Genomic DNA, 24,654 nt, shown 5'->3' on the forward strand with positions numbered 1-24,654 from the left:
CAGAGAGGGTACGAGGGGGAACGTTTCATGCATCACAGAATACAGTAAATTACATCCTGAAAACCTATTAGTGCGGCTAATCATGATAATTGTATTATTCTAATGAACTCGCTGATCACTTAATGGTGATAATAAATGCTGGGGAGAGCCTTGGTAAGGTCGTCTCGCTACCTTTCCTCGGTAATACGCACAGCGCTCCTCCAGCACGGCGTGCAGTCACTGGATTGATCCTGTGGTGCTCAACAAGAACCAACCAGTTCTAAATCTATTGATCTAGGGGTGCTGGCTCCACTCTGGCGAAACACTGTTCGCTACTGGTGGGGCGTGTATTGATCATGACTTACAAATCAAGAGACTGGAAGTCAAAGCTTCAGGCAGCTTAGTGGGGGAAAAAAAAGAATAAGGAGTTCCTTCTCGTGGGCCAACTGCATTTATGTCATTCACTTTCTACACCCTTAGAAATCATCATTTCAATAAGGTACATTTATATAGTCTCCTCCCTCTTCATATTGATAGATAGATAATACTTTATTAATCCCGTAGGGAAACTGATGTGTCACAGCAGTCCAGCCCAAGACAAGCAAAAACAGACATCAGAATAGTTATAAAACAAAAGACAACAAAATAAATCAAAATAAATAAATACATAAGTGTGTGCAAAATGTGATGATCATAGTCACTGTAAAAACAATATAATGTGTGCAAAATGTGCATAGGTTTATACAGACTGATTGTCCAAAAAGTACAATGGAGCAACATGCTGTCCATAGACGAGCAACTGAAGGGCTAACAGTCCTAGCCTAGGGCAGCGTTATACACCCTGTAGTATACATAAATGTATACATCGTCCTCATTTTGGATGTATATATTTTTGTTTAAAAGTTATATAATCGTAAAACACTAGGGAAACAAACAGGAATAGACCATTTTCTGTTGTGATGTACAGTCGAAAGTGTACTGTAAAAGTAAGGCTGAATAATGGTGGTTTATATGTAAAATGGTTTTGTTTTAATCTCTAAATTAAAAAAAAATATTTTTCATTAATTAAAATTGTATCTCGAGTCTCACATCAAGTACATTAGCCAGGATCTTATCATGTGTCAAGATGGGCACCCTGGGAGAAATTGGGCCACAAAGCCATGTGCGAGAGATTGCGACTTTGGAGCACTACTAAAACAACTGCGCATTGTCAGCTATAAAGGCCTGGATTGTAATTATCCCGCTAAATAAATATGGACAGGAGGACAGGGAGGAAACAGCATAAAGAACAAGAGCAATAGTTCAATAGTTCTGAAACCCTGACAAAAGTAATATCCATTCCAAAAGCAATCTCTTTTCTCAATAAAGCCTCTCTCTATTCTTCTGGCCAAGACCCAGGGAGCAATAGTAGTGTTTGAGCTGACAAAGACAGGGATTACTGGAGCAGGGAATGAGCCCACCGGACCAGAACAGGGTTAATATCTCATCTCGGCATGGCCATCAGGGCCTCCTGCATCTGGTCCTGGCTAGCAGACAGGCCACACCCCCCCCCGCCTCCTTCTCCTTCCTCCCCTGGGGTCACTGTTGTGGTTATATAATGACCTTCAATTTTAATTCCCTGCCACGCTCTGCTCCTTGGTATAAAGGAGGACATTTATCCTCCAGCTTCGGGGGTCCGCACAGATTCGAAATCTGATTTAACTGCTGTCAAGAGCTAATGAAAATGTTCCACTGTGTAACAAATTATTTTTTTCCACCTCTTTGCTTGCTTGCGCAGCCTGAAGGACGGGCGGCTGTTTTGCTTCTTATTTAAGTGACGGTTTTTGAAAGTGTGTGGGGTTTTTTTTTTTCCTTGCTTGGCAAGACACGATTTCCTCTTCACGGGTCTTGCTTCCCAGAAGCGGGCGAGCTGCAGGCTGGCTCCGAGAGCTCCCGGAAGCAGAGCCCCGCCGCACCTGCAGTCTGCAGGCCTGGGCAGGGAGTGGCCTGAGCTCTGCAGGCAGTGAGTGCAGCGGCGCTCTCCTGTCTGCGCTGGTGCTGATCCTGTCTGAGCTCTCCTCTCCCTGGACTCCCGGGAGTGGCGGAAACTGACTGCGACAGGTCCGAAACCGATTCGGGAAGGCAAGCAAGCACCCCCTCTTGGTAAAAAGCACTAAATCTGCTCGCATCTCCCCCGGCACATTTCCTGTTTTGAAGCGTTGGACCCACTGAGCAACAGGGCCGGAGGCACACAGAGACCCAGGGGACCAGCCAGTTCCACAACCAAGAGTGATATCGGAGCCAGCACCAGCCGGTTCTGGCAGAGGCACCCCTCTTCCAACGGCATCCTGAAGCTGCTCCCTTTTTATTGAACCAGAAGCGTAGTAGAGCAGTATGAAAGCGGCTACGAGTAATGGAAGGATTGGGAATAGAGTGGAGGACCCCTTGAAAAGTGCATATGTTTTTTTAGCAGTTGAACCCCAACAGACAGGGATCCCCATTGAAGCTGGTGAAAGATTAGAAGCAGTCTGAAGCAAATCCAAAAAAAGCTCACATATCCTCCTCTACACCCATGGGTTAGGGGGGGGGGGGGGATTACAAGTGGAAATGGTTTCAAAGCAGTTGTTTCAGAGAGAACATACAGGGGAACTGCAGCGCTATCTTCACATTTTGGGGTTAGAAAGAATGAGCTGTACACAGTAACTTGTAGAACCTCCAATTTACATCACAAAATAGCTGGAATTTACAGGTATGTGCAGCCCCCTGTTCTGCGACTCAGAACAAGGCGACAACATTTCCAGTAACCTGTCAACTCCTCATGTAGATCACATTGGAACATTTCTGCGGTGAAATATCTGCTGCACAACCTGTACTTATTCGCTCGTACATCACATTCCATTACTCACTACAGTAACTAGTGAGCAGGAAGGGCCACGTCACGTCTCAATTTGTGGATAACAGTTTGTAACAACTTGGCGACTTAAAGTACTTTCACAGTTCCCGATTTTTTGTGCTTAATTCGAAATCAATCATTTTTTTCTATAGCGGCAATTAATTTATGTTCTTACTGAGATTTAATAACGGGTCTGAAAAATTGGGACTGAGATCCCCCTTTAAAAGTTTGTAGATTTGGTTCGCCTTCTTGGCCAACAGCTGATGACCACCCCAACTCCCAGCTGCGTCCCTTCTTCCCTCACCCCTTCAGAGACTTTTAAAAGTGTTCTGCTGTTCTCTGGAGTGCTCCGGGGGGAGGACACCGTGCTGAATCCACCAGCCCCAGACCCTCACCCGGTGCCTGCCCCACAGATGGAGTGACCGAAGGAGCATGCAAGAGGATGAGGAGGGCAGATCGTGAGCGAGCAGCGGGTCACACAGGAGGAAGGAGGAGAGGAGGGCACAGACACATGGGAGAAAAGAAAGAACTGCGAGCGGGCTGCACGGAGACAATGCAAGGGCTGCCACCTTCAGGGAGATGAAACGGCAAAGAGATTAAAGCACAGGGAGGAGGAGCTCGGCCTTGGAGAGGGCAGGAGGGTTAGAGATAAGGATCGAAAAGGCGAGGGAGGGCAGACAGACCGCTGGGCAAGGCTCCAGTGCCAGGGTGGCACATGCTGTGAAAATCCCAGCTGACCCAAGCAAGGCAGAGAGCCCCCAGGGGCCCTGGGCTCAGGCAGCAGACTCACAGGCTGGCAGGAGTTGACCAGAGGCAGGAGTTGTCCCACAGTCCAGAAGCCCCTCAACTCCACTTTACCCCATCCTGCAAATCTCACCCATCAGTCCTCAAGGACACAGGGAAGAGCATGCCAACTCCACATCCGGGATCGAACCCAGGACCCTGTAGCTGCGAAGTGGCAGCAGTACCTCCCAGGCCGCCTGCTTCAGCCCCGAGAGCGCGTTTATGAGGATGAAAATCATTATTTTCATAACCTGCACAGACGCTCTTGAAGAGCTGCAGTTTAAAGAGTAACTTGATGAAACGGGTCCTAAACGTCTTAACAAACAGGGCTCAGGAGGACAGATGGGGGAAATGGTTATCTGACATTCGCTACACTCCACCGGGCCTGTGTGATGTTCCCCTGCTGTACATTTTGTACACTAATGATATTAACAGTGAACATACAGAGAGACATCTCATTCAATATACTGATGACACAGCCCTGGCCATCTTTTTAAAGCACCCAGAAAATCATCATGGGCCCATTCCAAATGATGAGTTCTCTTTGAAGTTAAATGCCTTGAAAACAAAGGAACTAGTCACTGATTTTAGGAAAGATGCAACACCCCTCCAACCTGTTGGCTGCACTTAACAGTCAGCCTGTGGACATCGTCAGTAACTACATAATGCTACAAGCACCTGGGACGGGTGAGACAGAAAAACCTAAGACAGGACATATGTTGTGACAGCGTTTATAAAAAAGGCCAACACAGACGTTTGTCTGAGGAAACTCAAGATAGAACTATTTTAACACTTTCCTAGAAGTCATTTGTTGAAAGTGTCTTAACATGCTGTTTCGTTTGCCACCAACATCGGTATCGTTATTTTTAAAAGGCTGGGAAAATTCAATGAAAGCAAGCAGTGAAATAATTGGGGGCCAATCAAATCAACCTAAATATCCCCTACAAACAAAAGGTCATAAAGAAGCTGAGAGCATTATGGAGCCCATGTCTCACCCCCTCCATTGTGAATTCCCACTGCTCCCACCTGGGAGACGCCTCTGTGTTTGCAGGTGTAAAAGTAACAGGCTCAGGAAGTCTTTCATTCCCACCGCAATAATCACTCTCAAACAATGTAAAGTAACCCTCTCATCTCCTGTCACAGCATTTTACCGTCTTCTCTGTTGGTAATGTTTGTCTTCCTTGTTGTTATTGTTGTCCTGGACTGTGCTGTAAAGGAAATGTCCCCCAAAGCATAATAAAGCTTGAACCGAATTATTGATTTTCCACTTTCTAGACCTGGGCTACCTCTTAACTTTTCCAGTGCCTTCCCTCAGGCTCGTCTGTGAAGCAGAAGGACCTCGGACAGCCACAATCCACCCTGCTGACTGAGAGACCCAGCGAGCATGCGGCGCTGAAGCACTGAGATTAATCATCGACGCTGAGCAAATACAACACTCCGAAAATTCTGTTCAGATTCAGAGTAGGCCCAGGGAATAGTTTCCAATACTTTTTTGCCCTGCATCCAAATGTTTCCAGTTAAACATGTTCCAGGGAACTGTTTTTCCTTTTTTCCTTACTTGAACCGTAACTCTTTCCTTCCAGGCCATGTCTGCTCTGTGCAGATAAATGGGTGGGATTGTTGTCTAAAGGACTGACCAACTCCTGCAGGATAACAGCAGTCCACTCTCAGTCCACTCTCACCCACCAAAGAGCTACAACAATCTTGCCATGTTTATTTTTTCTGATTTGATGAAGGTGGCACTACTGTACAGTGCTTTGAATTCTTTGAAAAATGTCTTTGAAATAAAACCTAATTGAATACTGTACTACAGGCTGAACTGGTGTGACACAATGGCCTGGCAACTGCTGCTGCCTCACAGCTCTTGGGTCTGTGGTTCAACTATAGAGCGGCAGTGCCTTCTGTGTGGAGTCTGCATGCTCTCTGGTCAAGGGTTTGAGGCCCCAGCTCCACAGGATGAACCGCTATGAGTAATGGAAGGACTGGGAATAGGAAAACAGAAAGTTTCAAAGACCGGCTGGATTCCACACAGCAGCCATTCTGCAGCAGCAGCCCCACTCCACAGCAGCCAAACATTTACAAATAAGGAGGCTATTTGGCCCATCTGGCAGTTTATAACCATTTGCATGTTCGAGTTGTTTACCACCCTGCTCCTTGAACAGTGCCATGGGATCTCTAATGACCAAGGTGCCATTACCTCTGTTTAACATCATATCCGAAAGATGGCACCTCCTACAGCACTAAGTCTCCCACCCCAGAACTGACCAGGCCCAGCCTTACTGAGCTGCAGCAGTGCGATGTCATCAGGCTACAGTGCAGAACCTCGGGGAGGAGAGCATAAGGTCTTCCAATTTCAAGAGTATGTTCCTTCTTTATTCACAATCCCACACTACCTACATTTCCGTCAATTAGAGGCATCCTGTTCTCTCACCAAACTTCTTGTCCGTCCACCCATTTTATCCAGTACAGGGGGAGCTGGAGCCTACCCCAGCAAGCAAAAGGTGCAAGACAAGATACACCCTCATCACAGGGCACACACAGACACACACAGACACACACACACACACACACGTGTCAATTTTCCCAGAAGCCAATTAGCCTACTAATTTTGACAGTGGGAGGAAACCCACACTAACACAAGGAGAACATATGAACTCCACACAGACAGCACCCCTGGCCTGGAGCTGGACCAAGGACCCAGCGCTGTGAGATTGTGATGCAAAACACCACACCACCGTGCCGCCCCAAACGCACTACATCTTACTTCTTGTTACTGACCCTACCAGGTCTCAGCTCAGGCAACCAAAATCCAGCCCCAGCTAAACCTGGAAAAACAAGAGCAGGCCGTCGGCCTTCTGCAAGGCTCCGAGCTTCGGCCTTCTATCACCAGTCGCTCCACACAACAGCAGATTCAAGCTCGCCAGCAGGCAGAGCCTCCTATGGAGCCTCACCATGAAAACACAACCTCCCCTCCAGAAAATCCATATGGAAAAACTGGTCTGAGAGAAGAAATCCTGCCATGAAAGAAATAACATTTCTGGGGAGAAAGCGAGGGGGGGAAGATAAAAGACTAAATAAAATAATGCAATTAATATATAATTGAATTTGCATAGAGAGAATCAAAAACTCCCTTTGCAACGCCAGGATTGTGAAGTAACTTCCCTCGCTGGCTCGCAGTAAAGTAGGTCATTGGCACATTCTAAGGTAAAGGAAACTCAGTGCTTTTTGGAAACAAAACCCAGGCTGGCTAGTGCTATTCAGGCAAGCTGGAGGAAGAAACAAAACAGGAAAGCAAATTAACACCCCCTCACACACACACACACCACCCCTGTAGCACCTCAGTTCCATCTGAATCATCGCTTCAGTGTCAGCCACTGCTGCATCAAATTTCTCTGCTTTCGTGAATTTTATCAGCTACTCCCTGACACACATACACACTCAATACAGTAAACAATCACAAGACGGTTTCTGATTTCACTCACACTGAAAACTCCACATGTCGCCAAGGGGGTTACATGCCACACACACCTTTCCCCTCTGTAGGGCAGGACAAATACTGAAGAGGAATGTTCTTTAGAGGAACCAGTGCTGCCCCCTTCCCCCCTCCTTGGCTAATTCGAGATTCTCTTGGTCAGCGGCTGCTGTTTGTCCACTAGTCAGCCAACAGAAAAGCTCCAAACAAGCCAACACTGGGAGATGAGCAGAGTCAGCTGCTGCACTCCAGGCTGCACTAAGCTGCTCTGCGGAAGGCTGGACCAAGAAGAAAACTAGCAAACAAGAATAGACCACAGCTCATCAAGCCAAGGACAAGACTGGACAGACTCTCCATGGGCAGGGTCTCACACTACATGATGACCACAGCTCACCAAGCCAAGGACAAGACTGGACAGACTCTCCATGGGCAGGGTCTCACACTACATGATGACCACAGCTCACTAAGCCAAGGACAAGACTGGACAGACTCTCCGTGGGCAGGGTCTCACACTACATGATTACCACAGCTCACTAAGCCAAGGACAAGACTGGACAGACTCTCCATGGGCAGGGTCTCACACTACATGATGACCACAGCTCACCAAGCCAAGGACAAGACTGGACAGACTCTCCATGGGCAGGGTCTCACACTACATGATGACCACAGCTCACTAAGCCAAGAACACGACTGGACAGACTCTCCGTGGGCAGGGTCTCACACTACATGATGACCACAGCTCACCAAGCGTCACACCAAGGCTCAGCAGTAATTCCTCACCTGTTTGCTCTCAGTACTTATCACCCGGAGGGACCAGTTTAGGAGAGCTGCAGAAGCCATCCAGCTTGACCAATATAAACTAGCCTAGCCAGATGGCACAGAGCACTATCCCTCTTTCCCACTGGGTGTCAAAGACAAAATATTACAGACGGACAGGGCTCTCTTTCCTCAGTTCTTTTTTTAAAACCTGGTCCGTACTATTACTGTCAGGCCCGAGTCAAAGCAAGCCCCCCACTGCGGCTCTGGATCATTTTTCAATAAGTCATCCTGCCTCAGGTGAGTTTATTTCTTCAAAAAAGCGATCCCTCAGTGGCTTGAGGTCAGGAGACATCTGCCAAGACTGGGATGCTGGCTAGAAGCATTGAGATTGAACTGGCGGGGGAATCACATGAACTGACAGTGAAAGGACCGCTCTCTAGGAAGGGGATACCCCCTGCAGAAAGGGCAATGACCAGCCTTGTGCTACACGCTAAACGCAGACAATACTTCAGCCCTGCGGTTTAAGCCATGGTTTAGGTCATGGTGGAGGGAGCTGACTGTGAAGACTTAAGCCCAGCCCCTGCCTGTGCCTGTACCTGTACCTAATCCTCCCACGGTTTCTAACGGCTGCTACTCGACAGGCTCTCTGGGCTCCATTTACCATCCTGTCCCAACCTGTATTACACTGCAGCCCTCTGTGTCTTCCACCTTGCTACTGCTACCTTTCACCTTTTCCCATCTAGTGTTAAAATACAGAGGTGAATTGTTACCATCAAGGAACTGTGGGGTGTCCAACGCCACAGAATGCGCAAGGACTAACTTTCGACTGGGGTTTATCCATAATCAAAATGTTACACTTCTTACCCTAATGTATACCCTAATATACCCTACCTCATTATGAGTTCTTATTTATTGTACATCTCCAGTCATTGTTTACACGTCTGTATTGTTTACATTCAAACTGTTTACTTGTTTACTTGTACATTGTCTACTGTTTGTTTGTATATTGTCTTGACACACTGTCTGCACTTTGTGTTTTTGCACTTGTTTTAACAATCGAGAGACTTTCTGTAAGAAAGAATTCCATTGTACCAGTTACATATGGCAATAAAGTTCAAGTTAATGTGAACACAATCAGAAAAAGCATGCAGACATTCGCATGTATACTTAAACAAGAAATATTGTACCTAATAAGATTATTTGCTCATAATTACAAGATAACATACAAAATATGTTTTTTCCTTGGTGGTAGCAATGCACTTCTGTATAAAACAGCTCTTTTCATTAAAAAAAAGAAGAAATTTCTCTTCCGTTCTCCTACAATGAGAAGGTTTATTTGTCTTTTCAATTTAGAAAGAACAACTAACATTTGTTACATACCTCCTAGATCAGGAACATACCCTGGGACAGCACCAGACATCACATGCAGAGGGTTAACACAGAGGCTCTGCCTCCAGGTGTGTTCAAGTCCACATCTGTGTCCCAAGCACCTCAGCTGCTGTACAGCATAGCAGACCAACACAGCCTTACAGGTGAATGGGGCCCGTTACACCGTAAAGTCCGAAGTCACATCATTCTGTACCCTCACCTGCATCAGGGATCTTTCTTCTTTTGTTATTTATCATCCAAAAACCAGTTCCCCACTCTATTGGTGTAACACACGACTGACTTTAAGGATGCCATTTTATACAAATATAATAAAACGACAGTATTTCAGTCGGTATTGTTGTGTGAATCAGAAAAAACCCCGGCTGACTGAACTGCTTGTCTTTTGTTGGGATAACAATGGAACTGCGCCTGTTGGCGACATTTTTTCTCCTGTTTATTAGGTTAACTGTTACTGAAGCCGAGACCGAAATGGCTTATCATGCTCTCCCCAGAAGGCCTACTCCGACACAGTTAGATTCAGGAACAAAACCGGAGGTTTAATAGTTGGGGAGCTGCGTGATGCGGCTTGAAGAGAGGCTCCATTCACTGGAGAAAATCGTGCAGTGGGAGGAAAATCACAAAAATCTATTGGGAATGGCTGACGTCTTCCTGTCAGGCCTCCATCTTGGACCTGAGCAACGAACGACAGGAGACCTGTTCTTTCTGTGGGGTCGTGTCTGAGGCATACTCAGAGAACAGAGTGTTTTAACTTGTTGTTATTTATTGGGCACGGTTATTCTGCACATTCCGGACACAAGCTGTGTCTCAAACAGACTTAGCCAGGTGCTAGTTTATACCTCTAACCTCTGAGCATAAGGGGGAAGAGGAAGAAGACCGTAAAATATACAAAACATCACGAGATCAAAAAGTAAGTCTTGCAAGTAAATTACCGGACTTTCCATGAACCAAATATACAAGTGTTTCAATACCGAAAGGGACAATTCAGATCTAAAAGAGTCATTACTCCCCCAAAATACTCTGAATTTAAAACACAAAAAATAAAAAGTAAGAATACCGTAGACTTAATATTCAGGTATGATACCCACCAAGGTTATTGCATTTACAGTTGTTAATAATGGAATAATGAGAGCCACTCCTTGTAGGTACTCAAATTATCCAGCAGCAGTGTTGAAAGTGGTTCTGCTCCTTGGATTCACAGAGGAGTACGAAAACTAAAGCAAAGAAAAAAAAATTTTGAGCTCCTTGCGTGGCTGGCCTGGATTTTCACAAAAGAAGTTCAGCTTCCCTGCTGAAACACAGCCTGTAGCACATTAAAATCTGCTCCTTTATCCCCGCGCCGCTGACAAACAACCGAAGTTGGAGAGCTAATGACGAGGAATTTCAATAGCAGGTTTTCTATTCACTTTTTTTTTTTAAACTGCGTCTGCAATACTTCCTGTGCGAGCAGGGATCCGGAGCTCTGCAAGAGGAGGAACCGTCTTAGAAAAGGCCTCTCCCGCTCGCGAAAAATCATCTGCAGGCAGTTTTCACATCTGGGAACCCTGAATTCTTTCTTTGGGGTTTTTTTCTGACAGGAGGGGGAAAGTTAAAAGGCAGCTGGTAGCCCAGGCAAATTCAAGTAAAAAAAACATTCTTCTTCCCCTTTAAGAGAAAAAGAAGAGGAGATCGCAGTAACTCTCCAAAAAAGCAACGGGAGCTCACGCTGACAGTAAAAAGAACAACCAGCTAATTCCCTGGATTTTTAAGACCAGGAAAGGCTGCTGCACTCCCTCTTCGAGCTTTTGAAGCAAATCAATTGGAATTGCACCTCATAGCCACATTTCTTTCCATTACGCATTTCTGTAAGTGAAGACAAATGGAGTTTAAGGGCACCTCAGTCCTCACCCAGCTCTGTAGATTTTATTGCAGCAGTTAGACCTGCTGGCAGAAGCAGACTGGCAGATAGGCCTGTCTCACTAACATCCACGCAATGGGAAGATAAATCGAGGCAGAGAGAGAGAGAGAGAGAGAGGCGATGTCATGTAATTAAATATGATTAGTCCACAAAACGGCTGCAACCAAGAGACACTTAGGATAAACAGTGCCTGGGATTCGAGCAATCGCAAATAAATAAACAAGAGGTGTTATTCGCAGACTGGCAGCAAAATTCTTTCGAGGACGAGGACAGGGGGCGACACCCGGTGTCTGGAAAATCGCTAATGTAGCTTCCATCCATGAAAAGGCTGACAAAACTGAACCAGGTAATTTCAGGCCAAAATGTCTTCTACCGCAGGTTATAGAAACAATAATCAGGACTTAACAAGGTGTATGGCAGCAGGATTCCAGGGAGATTCATCACAGATTGCCTTGTTTACCAGCTGGTTAAAGATTTTGAACAAGTAAAAACAGTAATGGGTATAAAGGGAACATGGGGAATTCAGATTTCAGAAGGTTTTAGATAAAGTAGTCATAACTCATTCTCAAATGACAGGCAGCAGGCATTCGGGGTGATATGTATAATTAGATTGAGAACTGGTTAATGTGACAGCGATAAAGGGTGAATTCTCAGAGCCAGGGTGACGTAACTGACAGAGTACCACAGGGATCTGTACAAGGACCACTTACTGAAGCAAGAAAAAGGAGATGTTAGGATGTGTTGGTAGACGTGTAGTACTTATTTGCAGAACTGTAAAATTTGGTCACCATACAAAAAAGACATTCCAGGGATTAGAGGAATAGCCTACTCAGACGGGCAACTGAACTAAAGATTTTTAGCCTCCAACAAAGAAAACTAAATTGGAACCCGATTACTCAGGATACAAAATCCCCACAGGCCTTGACAAAACCAACAGTGACATATCAACCATAACATATACCACACAAACAAGTGAAAACAAAGCTGACATGCATGTAAAACCGAGAGCAGGAGGCACTTCTTTACCCTAAGGATTGGAGGAGCGTGGAACAAGCTGAAAAGCCACGTTGCCGAAGCTTAAATCCAGGCTTTTATAAAAAAACAAACGCTTGCTTGGCAAGATCCTCGGGCCAGTTAACTACCTGGAACCAAACAGGCTTGAGGTCTCGCAGTTTGCAATCGTGGAGGGTCTGCGAGAGAACCCAGGCCCTGCCTTGCTGCGGTTTCTAATGTCTCAGGCTTGAGATGACCCCGACAGGGCTGTACGACGCGCCCCTCCCCAGCGCAGATGGAGCCGCAGAGGCAAACACAGCAAGGGCCCAGTCCCACACGCCCAGGACAGTGGGCTGGAGGAATGCACATCACCGTGTGAAAGCGGACAGCTCTGTGCAACTGCAATGACAGCACCCTCCTGGACACTCATCTCTGTGGTGAAAATTAAGATCACTTTATTGGCCATACACAATTTCTTGTGTTGGGAATTTGTCTTTTCGCATACCCCAGCTTGCTCTCCATGAGACACACAGACAGGGAGAGAAGCTGGGGGTCAGAGCGCAGGGTCAGCCATTTATATATGGCGCCCCTGGAACAGTTGGGGTGAAGGGCCTTGCTCAGGGGCCCAACGGAGTAGGATTCCTCTGCCGGCCGCAGGGTACGAACCGGCAACCTTCCGGCTACAGGCGCAGATCCTTAGCCACAGAGCTTTCCGCCAAATATGTAAAACCAGCAGACCTCGTTCTATAAGTCCTGAGGAAATGAGGTATTCCTATGATGCACATCTGTGTGTTACTGTAACTATAGCTATTATCACTGGTTTAATCAGCCACAGTGGGAATTCGGCCAAGGGATCTGTCGTTATCCGTGGGCGGGAGGGGTATGATTGCTGTTTTCGTTCTCCCAGCGCGGGATTAAAAACAGGACGGCTCTCTGGTTTGACTGGCTTCTGTCTGACAGGTGGCCACGTTCTCACCTGCACTGCCGGGCTGGGTGGAAGCTCGTGGCTATCTTTCCATTTTGTATTGTGAAAGCTAAAAAAGCAAACCACGGCGATGATCTTTTCAACAGACTCATATCCTTGACCCAGTGTAAAAGACTAGTTTCGCTGCTGGGCTCCTGTCTTGATTAATGACCGTATATTAATGAACATAGTCATTAATGTTTAATGTCAATAATATTATACAGGAGGCACGGAGGCGTAGCAATGAGCAGTGCAGCCTCACAGCTCCTGGGTCCCAATATCCGTAGAAGAGCACCTTCTGTGTGGAGTCTGCATGCATCACGTTTGCACAGGCGTCTTTCCACCTTCCAAAGACATCCCGTCTTGTATAACTGGAGTCTTTGAGTCGCTCCTGTGTACTGCTGTGGGGTGGTGGTGTCGATGACGATGATAAAAAAAGACCACAACAACTCGTTTCACCCTTGCAGCAAAGGGTGAGCACCTCCCCGAACTTCTCGAAGCCTTCAGGAAGAAAGAAGGCATGAGCCAATTTTTCAGTCTGAAACAGACGGTTTATTCTTACAGAAGGATGCATATCTACTGAGTGACCGACAGCCAAGTCTGAAATTCCAGGGAAGAGCTAGAAATGCCTTGCAGTGCCAGTTATTTATTATTTTTGAGGGGAGGGCCTTGTTTTAACAAGAACGTTACACGCCTGCATCACCTCCCCAAAGGCAGTCTGTTCTCTAGTACCAGCCTTTGCAACAGGCACAACAGGCACAACTGTGAGCTTCTCCTAATGCAGAAAGACATCAGCCCCTGCTATAAAAACCTCACTAAAAAAAGTTTTCAAACCCCCCGGGGGTCTCTGTGACTGGAAAAAAGGGAGGGGTTTCTTTTTGGTCAAACTGTCCCCATCAGAGACTCGAAAGACAACGAGAGCCCGATCCGGATCAGTCTGGGCCAGAACCGGGCTCGCAAATGGTGGGAAGTTGTTTTCCACTCTTGGAAAAGGAAATGGCAGAGCAGGAGGAATTATAGAATCGGGATGGACCCTTGAGATTCTTTATTTTCTGGACTTTTAGCAGATCGTAAGCAATCGTACAGCGAGCACTGAAATGAACGTGTACTCAGATGCCCCAGCTCTCTGGGATGGGATACCCCAACAGTAATACTGGGATTCAAAAGCTGGAGCACAGCTGCAGGGCTCTCCTCCGAGCTGAATGTGTCTGGTTCTTTTTTCCCGGGATAGATAAAGCCCGTCAGGACTCCAAAAAATGCAGTCCTCTACCGGGAAAAGCTGAAATGGTGAAAAACAGCAGGTTTCTCCATTCCTGCGAGCCAGCTTTTAATAACTTCCAGACTGACACGGATCTACGCTGCTCCCCTCTGTGTCTAGACTGAGTGAGCTTCAGGTTTTTTTTTTACTGCTTCGCGGAATGAACTCAGCATTAGCTGGTGCTGGGGAAACAGTATCGTGTGGCTCTGAAGCACATCCTCCCAGCCGTGCTGTAAGGTTTATGACTGCTTTTCATTATTTTATACAAGGGAGCGATGCTTTGTCCATTCCAGTTTTTGGTAGGCCTGCCTTCCAGTTCTCTTCTGGGTGGAAGCAGTTAGCTTTTCTGCAAACGAGCCTGACAAATCTCTTTCACTCCAGTAACAACTTTCAAATCAAGAAATTACAACACTAAGTAAGATGAGCGAGGAACTAATGGCGTCTCTGTTCCTTGAGGGCCTGGCAAGATGAAAAGTGGAATTGTTTCTTCATACAAATTGAACAAGCTTCATTCATCAGTGACTAAATCGAATTACGCTCAGTTTTACAGGATCTGGGATGTAAGGGATCTTGCCACTGTAAAGAAGCAGTAGACTTCATTCATTACCTTCACTGCTTTTCCAGGGAAACAGGCCAGACTCCTATTGCACGGCAGTCTGATCCATTTCAGGTTTAAATCTGGTACAAACTCTTATATATGCCAGTTCATCACTGGTTTGCAGTTCCTATTATTTTTCTTAGCAAACGTCCACAGACACAACGAGGTGCTTCCTTCTCCGTCAGTACAATTTGCCCAAAATGCTCCACAAAATCTGGCATGGAGCTTTACTGTGTTTGTTCTCTTTCTGTTGAAGCATTATAGCAACTGCATTGCTAGTGTGGTATTCCTAAATTTAACCCTCCCCCTGTGCCTTTTAGCTCTTGTTTTGTCAGCAAAGCCGATTTCTTTGATGTTAGCAAAGGTTTACACTGATCCCATTCCGAAGGTCAGCCTCTTACACAAGTATAGAAAAACACTGGAATCCTCCTCCTCCTGGTTAATGATCAGCCACACAGTGTTTACGCTCCTGTGGGCAAACATGCTGCAGGAGTCCCTGAGAGATGCATTTTTGGGGTCACTCCAGCAAACACACCAGGGGGCTTTAACTGTGAGGTTCCCTCCGGATTGCTGTATACTCCATCATTTCCATTCTGGTGTAGCACAGACTGTTTGTCTGAAGATCTCTGCTTATGTCCTGGCAGATATACCCCAAACTGCTCTGGTGTGGGTAATTATTATTATTATTATAAGGATTAGTGATCAGCATCACCTTTAAAGGTCTCCTGGGGGACTGATGGGGCGACAACATGTAGCAACTGAAATTTTACATCAACAGCAGCTCGTTTGTTTTGTAATGAGCCGACTCTTGAGTGTTTTTCACTGGGAAATAAAACTGGTTAAATGGTAACTACAAAGGGGCATCCCAAGACTACAAATAAACACACAGCAAATGAAGAAAGCCCTTATTTACCAGCTACCAAACACATTCGGATACACAAGCTCTTTTGGGAGGGGGGTGTGGGGGGGTAAAAGTACAAAAGCTTCCTAATTTCAAAAAGATGAAAAAATTGGGCTATGAAAGAGGTTAGTCTGAGCAGGACTGAGGCAGACACTGTGTGAGAGAGAAGGAGAGGCGCAGAGAGAGAGAGCGCTTTAGACAGCGGAGTCAGTGAGACAGAACATCTCTATTAAACTGGAATCTTATTGGTAGTAGCCTCACGGACAGAAAAAGAACTGTTTTTTTTTTTTTACCATACAGTGTTATTCATTTACTGTCACTGCAGAATATACAGACCTGTAATTATATTTTTTCAGGATTCTTCTGCCCTGTAATGACTGCTATGATCCTGGATTGAAGCCACCTGACATCATATTTCACACTTTTTTTCAAAGTATATAATTCACCCAGAAGTGAATTAACTACCGCTAGCACTGCGAGACAATACACAAGAGCAAGAGTCCCTGAAGGCCTGCAGAGCGCAGGCGACTGCAGACTCGCACACACACCATCAAAACTTTTTTTCTCCTGTATCGAAGCTGGGATGAGCAAACAACAGAGGCCAAAGCACTGCTGGTTTCATGTTCACTTTTTTAATGATGAATTGCAAAAGACCTCCCCAACACACACAGGGGATAAAATTCCCGTTTAAAAAAAAAGGGCAACCAAGCAAAAAACAACCCCAGCCTGCATTGCACCGGTATGGGAGAGGAAACTGGATCCCCCAGCAAAATCCCCTGCAAACGTGACAACATGCAAACTCCACGCAGACAGACACACAAAGCAAGAATCAAGCCCGGTGCCCTGAAGCTGTGAGGCAGTAATGCAAAATGTTATGCCACTGTGCCACTGACATGTTTTCTCGTAACACTAACAAAGAAGCCAACAGGATTCGTTTTCAAGATTTGGCAAGAATCTCGCTTTAAAGAAAGGTTGTAGCAGATTTTTATTTCCTGAGACGTTCATGACACTTAACAACGCTGGGTAAACAAGACTACAGGGAAAGTACTAATGTTGTTCACTGAAACGGGCAAAACAGCCCTGAATCAGTCTATGTGTTAATGGAGGGGGGAATCACAGGACTGGGGTATTCTGCTCCTGACCAAACCTCAAATTCGTTCAACCCTGGAGGCACAAGCGCAACACTGAAGAGGAGATGGGCTCAGGGCATTCACAACCTGCTTCGGGGATGAACACTGCAGACACGGTGTGAGACAGGGTCTGCAGGCAGAGGAGGCGAAGGGAAGCTCGTCCAAGCAAGACATTTGACTGGGCATTGAAAGGCGAGCGTTCGCCAGGCAGGCTGGCCTCTGCTCAAGGCCACCCGGCAACGTCAATCCAGCACAGATTAGGTCACGCCAGACAAAGCCAACGGGAACAAGCACCTATGGGACGCCAACAGCCGGGTCGTGCCCCAGCGTTTACATAGGTGCCCCAGAATGTTACAGCAACGTCTCCCTTCTCCTGCGCCTCCACCCTGCACCCTGCTCAGCCACCTCGGCTGGGGCGCGGAAACGCCCGGAGCCTGGCGCCGCTCGAGCGGAGAGGACACTCGTCGAGCTCGGTCTTGAGCTGGAAAGGCCAGGGTTCTAGACAGGGAGCTACGGGCGCCCTCCCCTTTCACCATTCAATGGCTCACTTAACACGTTTATGTTTTTATTGTATAAAAATAAAACAGACGCAGTTCAGCGGAGATAAGGCCATTCGTGGGCGCAATACTAGACGTACATCAGTGGCAACGGGTGACCGAACACAGCCGCATTCTCGTGCACCTAGTTATTGCATAAGATAGTGACGAGGGACACGTGAGATAATAAAGCGAATTCAAGGCCTCAACCCAGCCTGACTTGTCTATACTTTCCAGCTTATAATGCTGCCTGTGCAATGTTGCCCTTCCAGGCCTGTACTGTCTATACTTTCCTGTGTATGATATAATGTAAATATAAGATGTTTAAGGGCATCCAGATGGAAACTGCCTCAGGAGGGCTGGAGGCGTTCAGCAGAGGAAGGGGTTCAGTTTCTGCACCACAGATTTGCCTGGTAGTACCCGCCAGGCCCGAGAGAGGAAGCTCGGCACTCACAGACGTCGGGGGACTCGTCGGAGCCGTCCGGACAGTCCTTCTCCCCGTCGCACCGCCAGCCCTTGGAGATGCAGGTGATCTTGTCCTTGCACACGAACTGCTTGGGGCTGCAGGTCTTCGGCGCTGGGCGAGAGGAGGAGAAAGAGGAGAGGAGAGTGAGCCCCAGGGAGAGCAGAGGCGGCAGGCCGACCCTCAAGCCGTGCTCGCAGATCCCCCCCCACCCCCACCTCCACACCCTGTGAACAGGGCCTGGCTAAGCCACCCCAGGGTGCCCAGCAGGCAGAGAGGACCCAGGAGCTGGCATGTTCTGCTGCACAGAGGGCAAGCCAGGTCATCAGATCTCCACAGTCAGCCAGACCGCAATCAGAAAAACACAGGAACCTCTTCCGTAACATTTCTGGTCACCTTGCAAATCCATCCTTATTTTGTTTTCAGGCTTGGAAGCCATTTTCTTTTCACTGAAACATCACCAGCGCCAGCGTCTCTTCCAGGCCTGGGCGGAGGGGGGGTGTGGGTGGGGAAGACGTCGAGCCTTTATTTGCAAGTCCCCCCCCCCCAATTCCACCGCCAGGGACATCATCAAGGTGCCTCGACACAGCCCGTCAGCAGCGCGCCATCGCGGATCGCCACGCCACACAGGGGCACTGGGCAGCGGTCGGGGATCGCAGAGAAACCTCAGCCGTAATTAAACCAGTCCCTGCTACAGCATTAATCCTCCCACACTCACATACTGCAATTTCATGCAAAGATCCCTCTGTAAAAAGAGTGCTTCAGTGTTGCGGGACCTTTTCAAGGGCCTCTCTGTCTTTAGATGTGGGTTAAAGTGCACATGAAATAAACGGGCAAAATAAAGAGCCCTGCAGTCTTCCCCTCGTCCAGCCCTGCTACTGCAACCCAGCTTGTGTCTCCCTGTCGAGGTCCATCTTGCTTCAACGTCATCCACAATTTAGCACCTTCTGACCTTGAGATTTTTGCCTCTCATTATAATTACGGTCTCCGCTAAAATGATGAATGATAAGGGTTTTTATGGCATCTTGGTGCTACTAGGAAGTTATACCCCCACAGAAGATCAGTGCAGTCACACAGTCTGTGCTGCTGGTCACACCCCTGACACACAGCACAGAAGAGACTGGCTTCATTCCTTGTGGACCTGAAGCTAAGAGCCAGTGTGTCCCCTGGACAGAGCTCTCCTGCATCTGCTCCCTATCAATCCAGGCCGCTCCTCGGCAGTTGGTTAAAAATATAGACTGCGCTCCTAGGTCCCAGATCCACACATTCACAGGAGAACTGTGCAAGGCATGCAGCAACACATCAAGCTACATCAAGCGTGTTTGATTTGTACTGATCTAAATCATGTGCTGCAAAGATGCAATTTTTTGTGGGTTTTGTGTTAATTTCCAACCTACCTTCCAATCTGACTCAGTGTCACCATGTGAGAGTGAACATAACTCTATTATTAGAGAGGCTGCCTGCATTTAACAGGGGGAAATTAATTTTCATTCTACTAGACATGTGCTAGCAGTGGTGTAACACGTACTGCTGATTTGTCTTTTCACAGAAGTGTATCTGCTCTTTGGGAAAATGATACAAACACCACTCCAGCCTTGGGCATTTTTTAGAAGCTGCTGGATGGTTAGACTGTTATCGGGCCCACCAGAACTGCAGCCAGGATGTCTTGCTGTGTGGTGTCCCGGCAGAAAATACACAACCAACCACATCGTGCAGCACAGATGTAAAACCCATGAGCTAAGGAAATTTTGTGCAGACCCAAACAATTTTGCAAAGGCTGAGACTTAGTAAAGGCAGTAATGAGTAATAACAAAAAGGTTTCAAATGACAGGAACAAACTTTTAACTAGACATGACAGGAACGAACATTTAACTATACATGCACATCACCCCCCTCCTCCCTACCCCCATGGGAAACTTGACAAAGTCATCTGCACCCCACAATGTTTATTCTTTCTGCACCCCTGCTGCTGTACACGAATCAGATCTCCAGAACAGGCTTGGTCTAGCCTCCAGAAACCACGTCTCATCAGAAGGCAGAATGAATGATGAAGGCTGAAGCAGGCAGGAAACCACCTCCCAGAATCGACACTGTTTCGAGTCAACGCAGAAAAACACAAAACCAGAGGACACAAGCAGAAATTACAAGGATGTGCATTTAACTGATAAGTGGAGGGTCGTCTTTACACAAAGGGTTGTGGGAGAATGGAACAAGCTACCCAGCCATGTTCTTAGAGCCCATACCTCGGATTCTTTCAAGAAACGGCTGGATGAGATCCTCGGATCACTTAGCTGATAACTACCAAACAGGTTAGATGTCCTCCTCTCATTGGTAACTGCTCTTTATGTTTCGACAATGATAGTGACTGGCCAATATGAGCCTCTGCTGTACAGTGCCTTTCCACCCTTACGGAACACAGAGCTAACACTGAGACTCTCCAAGCCTGGCGTCACCTTTTGCATTTTCACACATACATTTTTACACGTCTACCACTGACAAGTCACATGCCATAGTTTGAAGTTTTGATTTGACAAAAGCTCAAAGAATTGGTCTCTTTAAGAGCTGGAAGAAGGGCAGTTCAAAAGAATGGAGTGGCGACAGAGAAGGCAACGTCAGTAAAAGGCTGATTTAGTCCCAGGTACACTGAAAAAGCCTTAAATGTAACAAGATCTTATATTGAATACGTGACTTTATAGGCAACCGGTGAAGAAATTCAAGTGTAGGAGTGATATGCTTCCAGGGTCTAGTGTTTCAAACATATTGCAACTTGTTGAGAAGAGAGTTAAGAGGCCCATAGATTGGAGAATGGCAGTATCAAGCCTTGATGTTATAAAATCAGGCACTCAGGATCAGACACTGATAGAAAAATTGCCTAATGTGGGCAATATTACTGAGGTGAAAAACAGCTTTCTTAACCAGATTTTTCATGTGAGGTTCAAAAAAGAGGAGGGGATCAAGTTGCGACTCCCGGATTCCTGACTTCGGACAACGCACACATGCCTTCACATCCCAAAGCTGCCCTGCCTGCTGCTGTGATTTCAAGCCCAAGGCCTCCATCGCACACATGCATACACCACAAATCCTACTGCTCTGCGCTGCAATGCCATTTCAATGAAACGTCTGACTTTTATTCAGCTTTGAAACAGGAGCAGCATTTTAAATAAAGGGCTGCATTCGGGCTAGTATTTAAGAGAAACACAGAAGCTTCTATTAAGCCTGAGACCTACTCTACTGCAATGCCTCTGCTTATTTATGATCACACAGACGTGTGTGTGTCTCTGCACGCAGTCAAGACTTTTATATTAGCATAACTCAGCTCAAACGCCTACTGGTGGAGCAACAGAATGTATTTCACGAGGGACAGACTAAACCCGCTAATGAACACATCAGTAACTTAAAAGTCCTGTGTGCACTTGATCAGTTTTTACTAGAACAACACCTGGATTACATTTATTGAAAAATGGGTAAGAAGTAGACAGAAGTTCAGCAATGCCAACACAAGGGAATCCAAAAGCAGAGGTCAGAAGGAGGCAGGATTAAGAATCCAAAGAGAACACAAAGCAGGGAATGCAAAACTAAAGGCCAAGGTAGTAGCTAGGAACAAAACTCTCTCCCAGAGCCCAGAGCACTGTCAGAGCACACCTTAAGTAGCCAGATCCACCTGAGATGGGGAGTGAACATCAATTGCCCACAGGTGGAACAGGCTTCCTGTCTGACTGTGTAACCAAGGCAACCAGTACTGGCTGATAGGTGAGTAGAAGTGTGGCAGCTGTTGCAGTAATGATAGACAGGTGACAGGTGAGGTCTGTATCAGAGCCACAGCAAGACTCTTCCTCCTATGTTGGACAACAGCCCGGAACAGAATGCTCCCCCAGCAATGCTGGTCCCCACTAACACAACTGGGCAAGGTACAACAGAAGCAGGGACCTGATCCCACGACCTGACACTGATGAGTCCAGAAACTCACCTCCTACACTCTTCTGTCTGCAGTATAACAGATCAGAAATAATGCAAAGTGTCAACTGGGAAAGAAAAAGAGAAAAAGAAATCAGAGAAGGAGATCAGTAAACAAATATTTAGAATGAATCACTTGTATGTACTTGCAGCTCCAAAACATTCCGGAAAGGACAGCAGCTTGTGCCCTGACAGCTCTGTGCCAGTGTGCCAGGGGGCTGTTGCTCTCAGTCAGGCCCTACACATAGGCCACCGGCTCCGCACATGGCAGGGGTTTTTTTCCCCGAGTGCATGGGGGGGGGCAGCAGGAGGTGTCTGACATCCCGAGAGAGCATCAGAGCGGCATATCATTACGCAGAAGCCAAGGAGGAGCAGAGACATCAGAAGCCCATCATGAACAGAGGCCTCCGGGCCGAGAAGTGACAAGAACCAAAATAACAACAAAAAACAACAACTTGGGTCATTTCATCTCATGTTTGTGCTATATACATCACACGTGTGCGTGTATGTGTGTGTGTGAAATCCAAGACTCTCCGGAAACATGGCCGAATCAGCCAGGAGCCGAGCAAGCATCGGCCATCCGAGAGAGTGTCTGCAGCAGGCCAGGATCCTCACGGCCACATCCACAGTTTCAGTTTGCCCACAGGCCAATCGTGTCCTTCCTGGTCATGGTTTCTTGGGGAGTGAAGCACTGTCTGCAGTTCCTGTCTGTCCTTTATCTTAAGACCTGGGGGGCTTAGCGGCACTTGACTGCAACAGATCACAGGAGAAGGGGCCAGGAGTGGGGTATTGAGGTACCACAATCTAGTTGCATCAGGACATGAGCATCCACATCTATCACCAAGGCAGAGAAGGGAGGGCTGGAAAAAACTGAAAAGCTGAGAATATTTCACACCTCGCACACCAAATTACTTTTCTGATACGCAAGAGAGGTCACAGATCTGATTTCCTACTTGGTGATTAATTTTGAAATAAGAGAAAGCACCAAGCGCTCTGAAAATAACTACTTTGCCATTTAACAAAGCTGCATTCAGACGTGAAATTTGCATGGCATGAATTTTTCACAAAGGTAGTCAGATGGGGTTTTTTTTTTTTGCTGTTAACCCTTTACTGGTTAGCAACAGCCTGGATCTCAGATACAAGCCAAGTCCCGACTGACAGCTTCTCGTGATCAAGACTCTCTGTAAAGCTTCTCCCCAATAAGCAAACACATATATGAAACACTACAAGAAACACTTCCACCAGACGCAGAGCTAGGTTTCATCCTGAACAGGCAACTGATTGTCAGTGCACCTGATTGTTTATAGCACTCTATATCACAAGATTCAGTACCATCCATTTTCGAACTGCTTTATCCAGTACAGGAGTGCGGGTGAGCCAGAGCCTATGCCAGCAAACCACAGGTGCAAGGCAGGGTACGCCTTGGACAGGACGCCAGTCCATCACAGAGAGAGACACATTCACTCACACCAGGGCCAGTTTTCCCAGAAGACAACTTACCTTCTGGCTTGTCTTGGGACTGTCGGAGGAAACCAGAGCACCCAGAGGAAAGCCAGGTGAACATACACACTCCAACACCCCCAGGTCTGGAACTGAACCCAGGACCTGAACGCTGCCAGGCAGAAATGCTAACCACTGTGCCACCATGCCACCCACGGGATCACTAGTATAATATCACCAGATCACTCCAGATCTCTGCAGGTGTCGTGCAACACAGCCGTGGTGTACTGCTGCCCATCTAAATCTGTCCTAACCTCGCGTGTAAACCCGCGCAGCTCCTGGTGACCGGGGCTCCTATTGGATGGACCGAAGGAGAAGGGAAGACGTCACGGCAGGTTCTGGTTCAACAGCCAGCAGCTGGAGCCATTCCGGGCCCTGGGCAGCTGGCAGGACCTGCAGGAGCGCCATCAGGGCCCGTCTGAGAGAAACAGGTGTCCTGGACTGATCAAGTATCTCATGGGGAATGGGGCGGATAAGGATTTTTTTTTTTATTTCTGCAACATCTGAGACAAGCTGCGCAGCATGAACACTAACAAGGGTTTTCCCTCCTGTAAACCAAGTGAAAACTAAATTTGAACCTAGAACCCCCTTAAGACTCACAACACGACCTTCCATGGGACAGATTAGTTGGGTCTACTGTTTGGCAGCATCAGTCCCAGCTTTTGTAACATACAAGGGATCCACAACTAACCAGTCAGATCCGCTGCAGGGCTGTGTTAAACACCTAAGGCTTCACGCAAAGGGTTGTTGGAGTCTGGAGCAACCCACCCAGCCCTGTTGGCACCTGGAGGCCCTTCGTTAAACAAAGGGACGCAAAGGTTTGGAACAAACTCCCCAGACATGTGGCTGAAGCCAATTCCCTACAATCCTTCAAAGAAACAGCTAGATGAGCCCTGTGTTGAGCTTATTAACTCAATGAAATGATCAAGAGAGTCCAGCTCTCGGCTGTAACCTCTCCTACGCCCCTCGTGCTCACAAACATCTCAGAGACCTATGCAGCTCGTGTGTCTGATTAGAGGACCTCATCCCAGCACTTCTTGAAAGAAATCAGGGTGTCAGCTTCCGCAACGTGGCTGGGTATGCTGAGAACTCCTTGTGCGTTACAGACTATGGGACTGACGCTGTCACACACTGGCCCCAAATTACTCTTAGCCGCAATAGTACTGCAGTATCTCTGGTCAGCACTTCGGGTGGGGAGTACTGATTTCA

The 24,654-nt window shown here is 47.1% G+C and overlaps 1 protein-coding gene across 4 annotated transcripts in view; it reads right to left on the reverse strand.

Moving 5' to 3' along the window:
- Positions 1-24,654, reverse strand: part of LOC102685852 (low-density lipoprotein receptor-related protein 1) — a 181,736-nt gene that overhangs the window by 134,792 nt on the left and 22,290 nt on the right. For all 4 annotated transcript variants that reach the window (XM_069186716.1, XM_069186709.1, XM_069186705.1 and 1 more), the window contains exon 2: positions 17,983-18,105. In XM_069186716.1, coding sequence (XP_069042817.1) covers positions 17,983-18,105 — 123 coding nt within the window. The remainder of the gene's footprint in view (positions 1-17,982; positions 18,106-24,654) is intronic.

The sequence above is a fragment of the Lepisosteus oculatus genome, chromosome 1, assembly GCF_040954835.1.
Source record: "Lepisosteus oculatus isolate fLepOcu1 chromosome 1, fLepOcu1.hap2, whole genome shotgun sequence".
Taxonomy (NCBI): domain Eukaryota; kingdom Metazoa; phylum Chordata; class Actinopteri; order Semionotiformes; family Lepisosteidae; genus Lepisosteus; species Lepisosteus oculatus.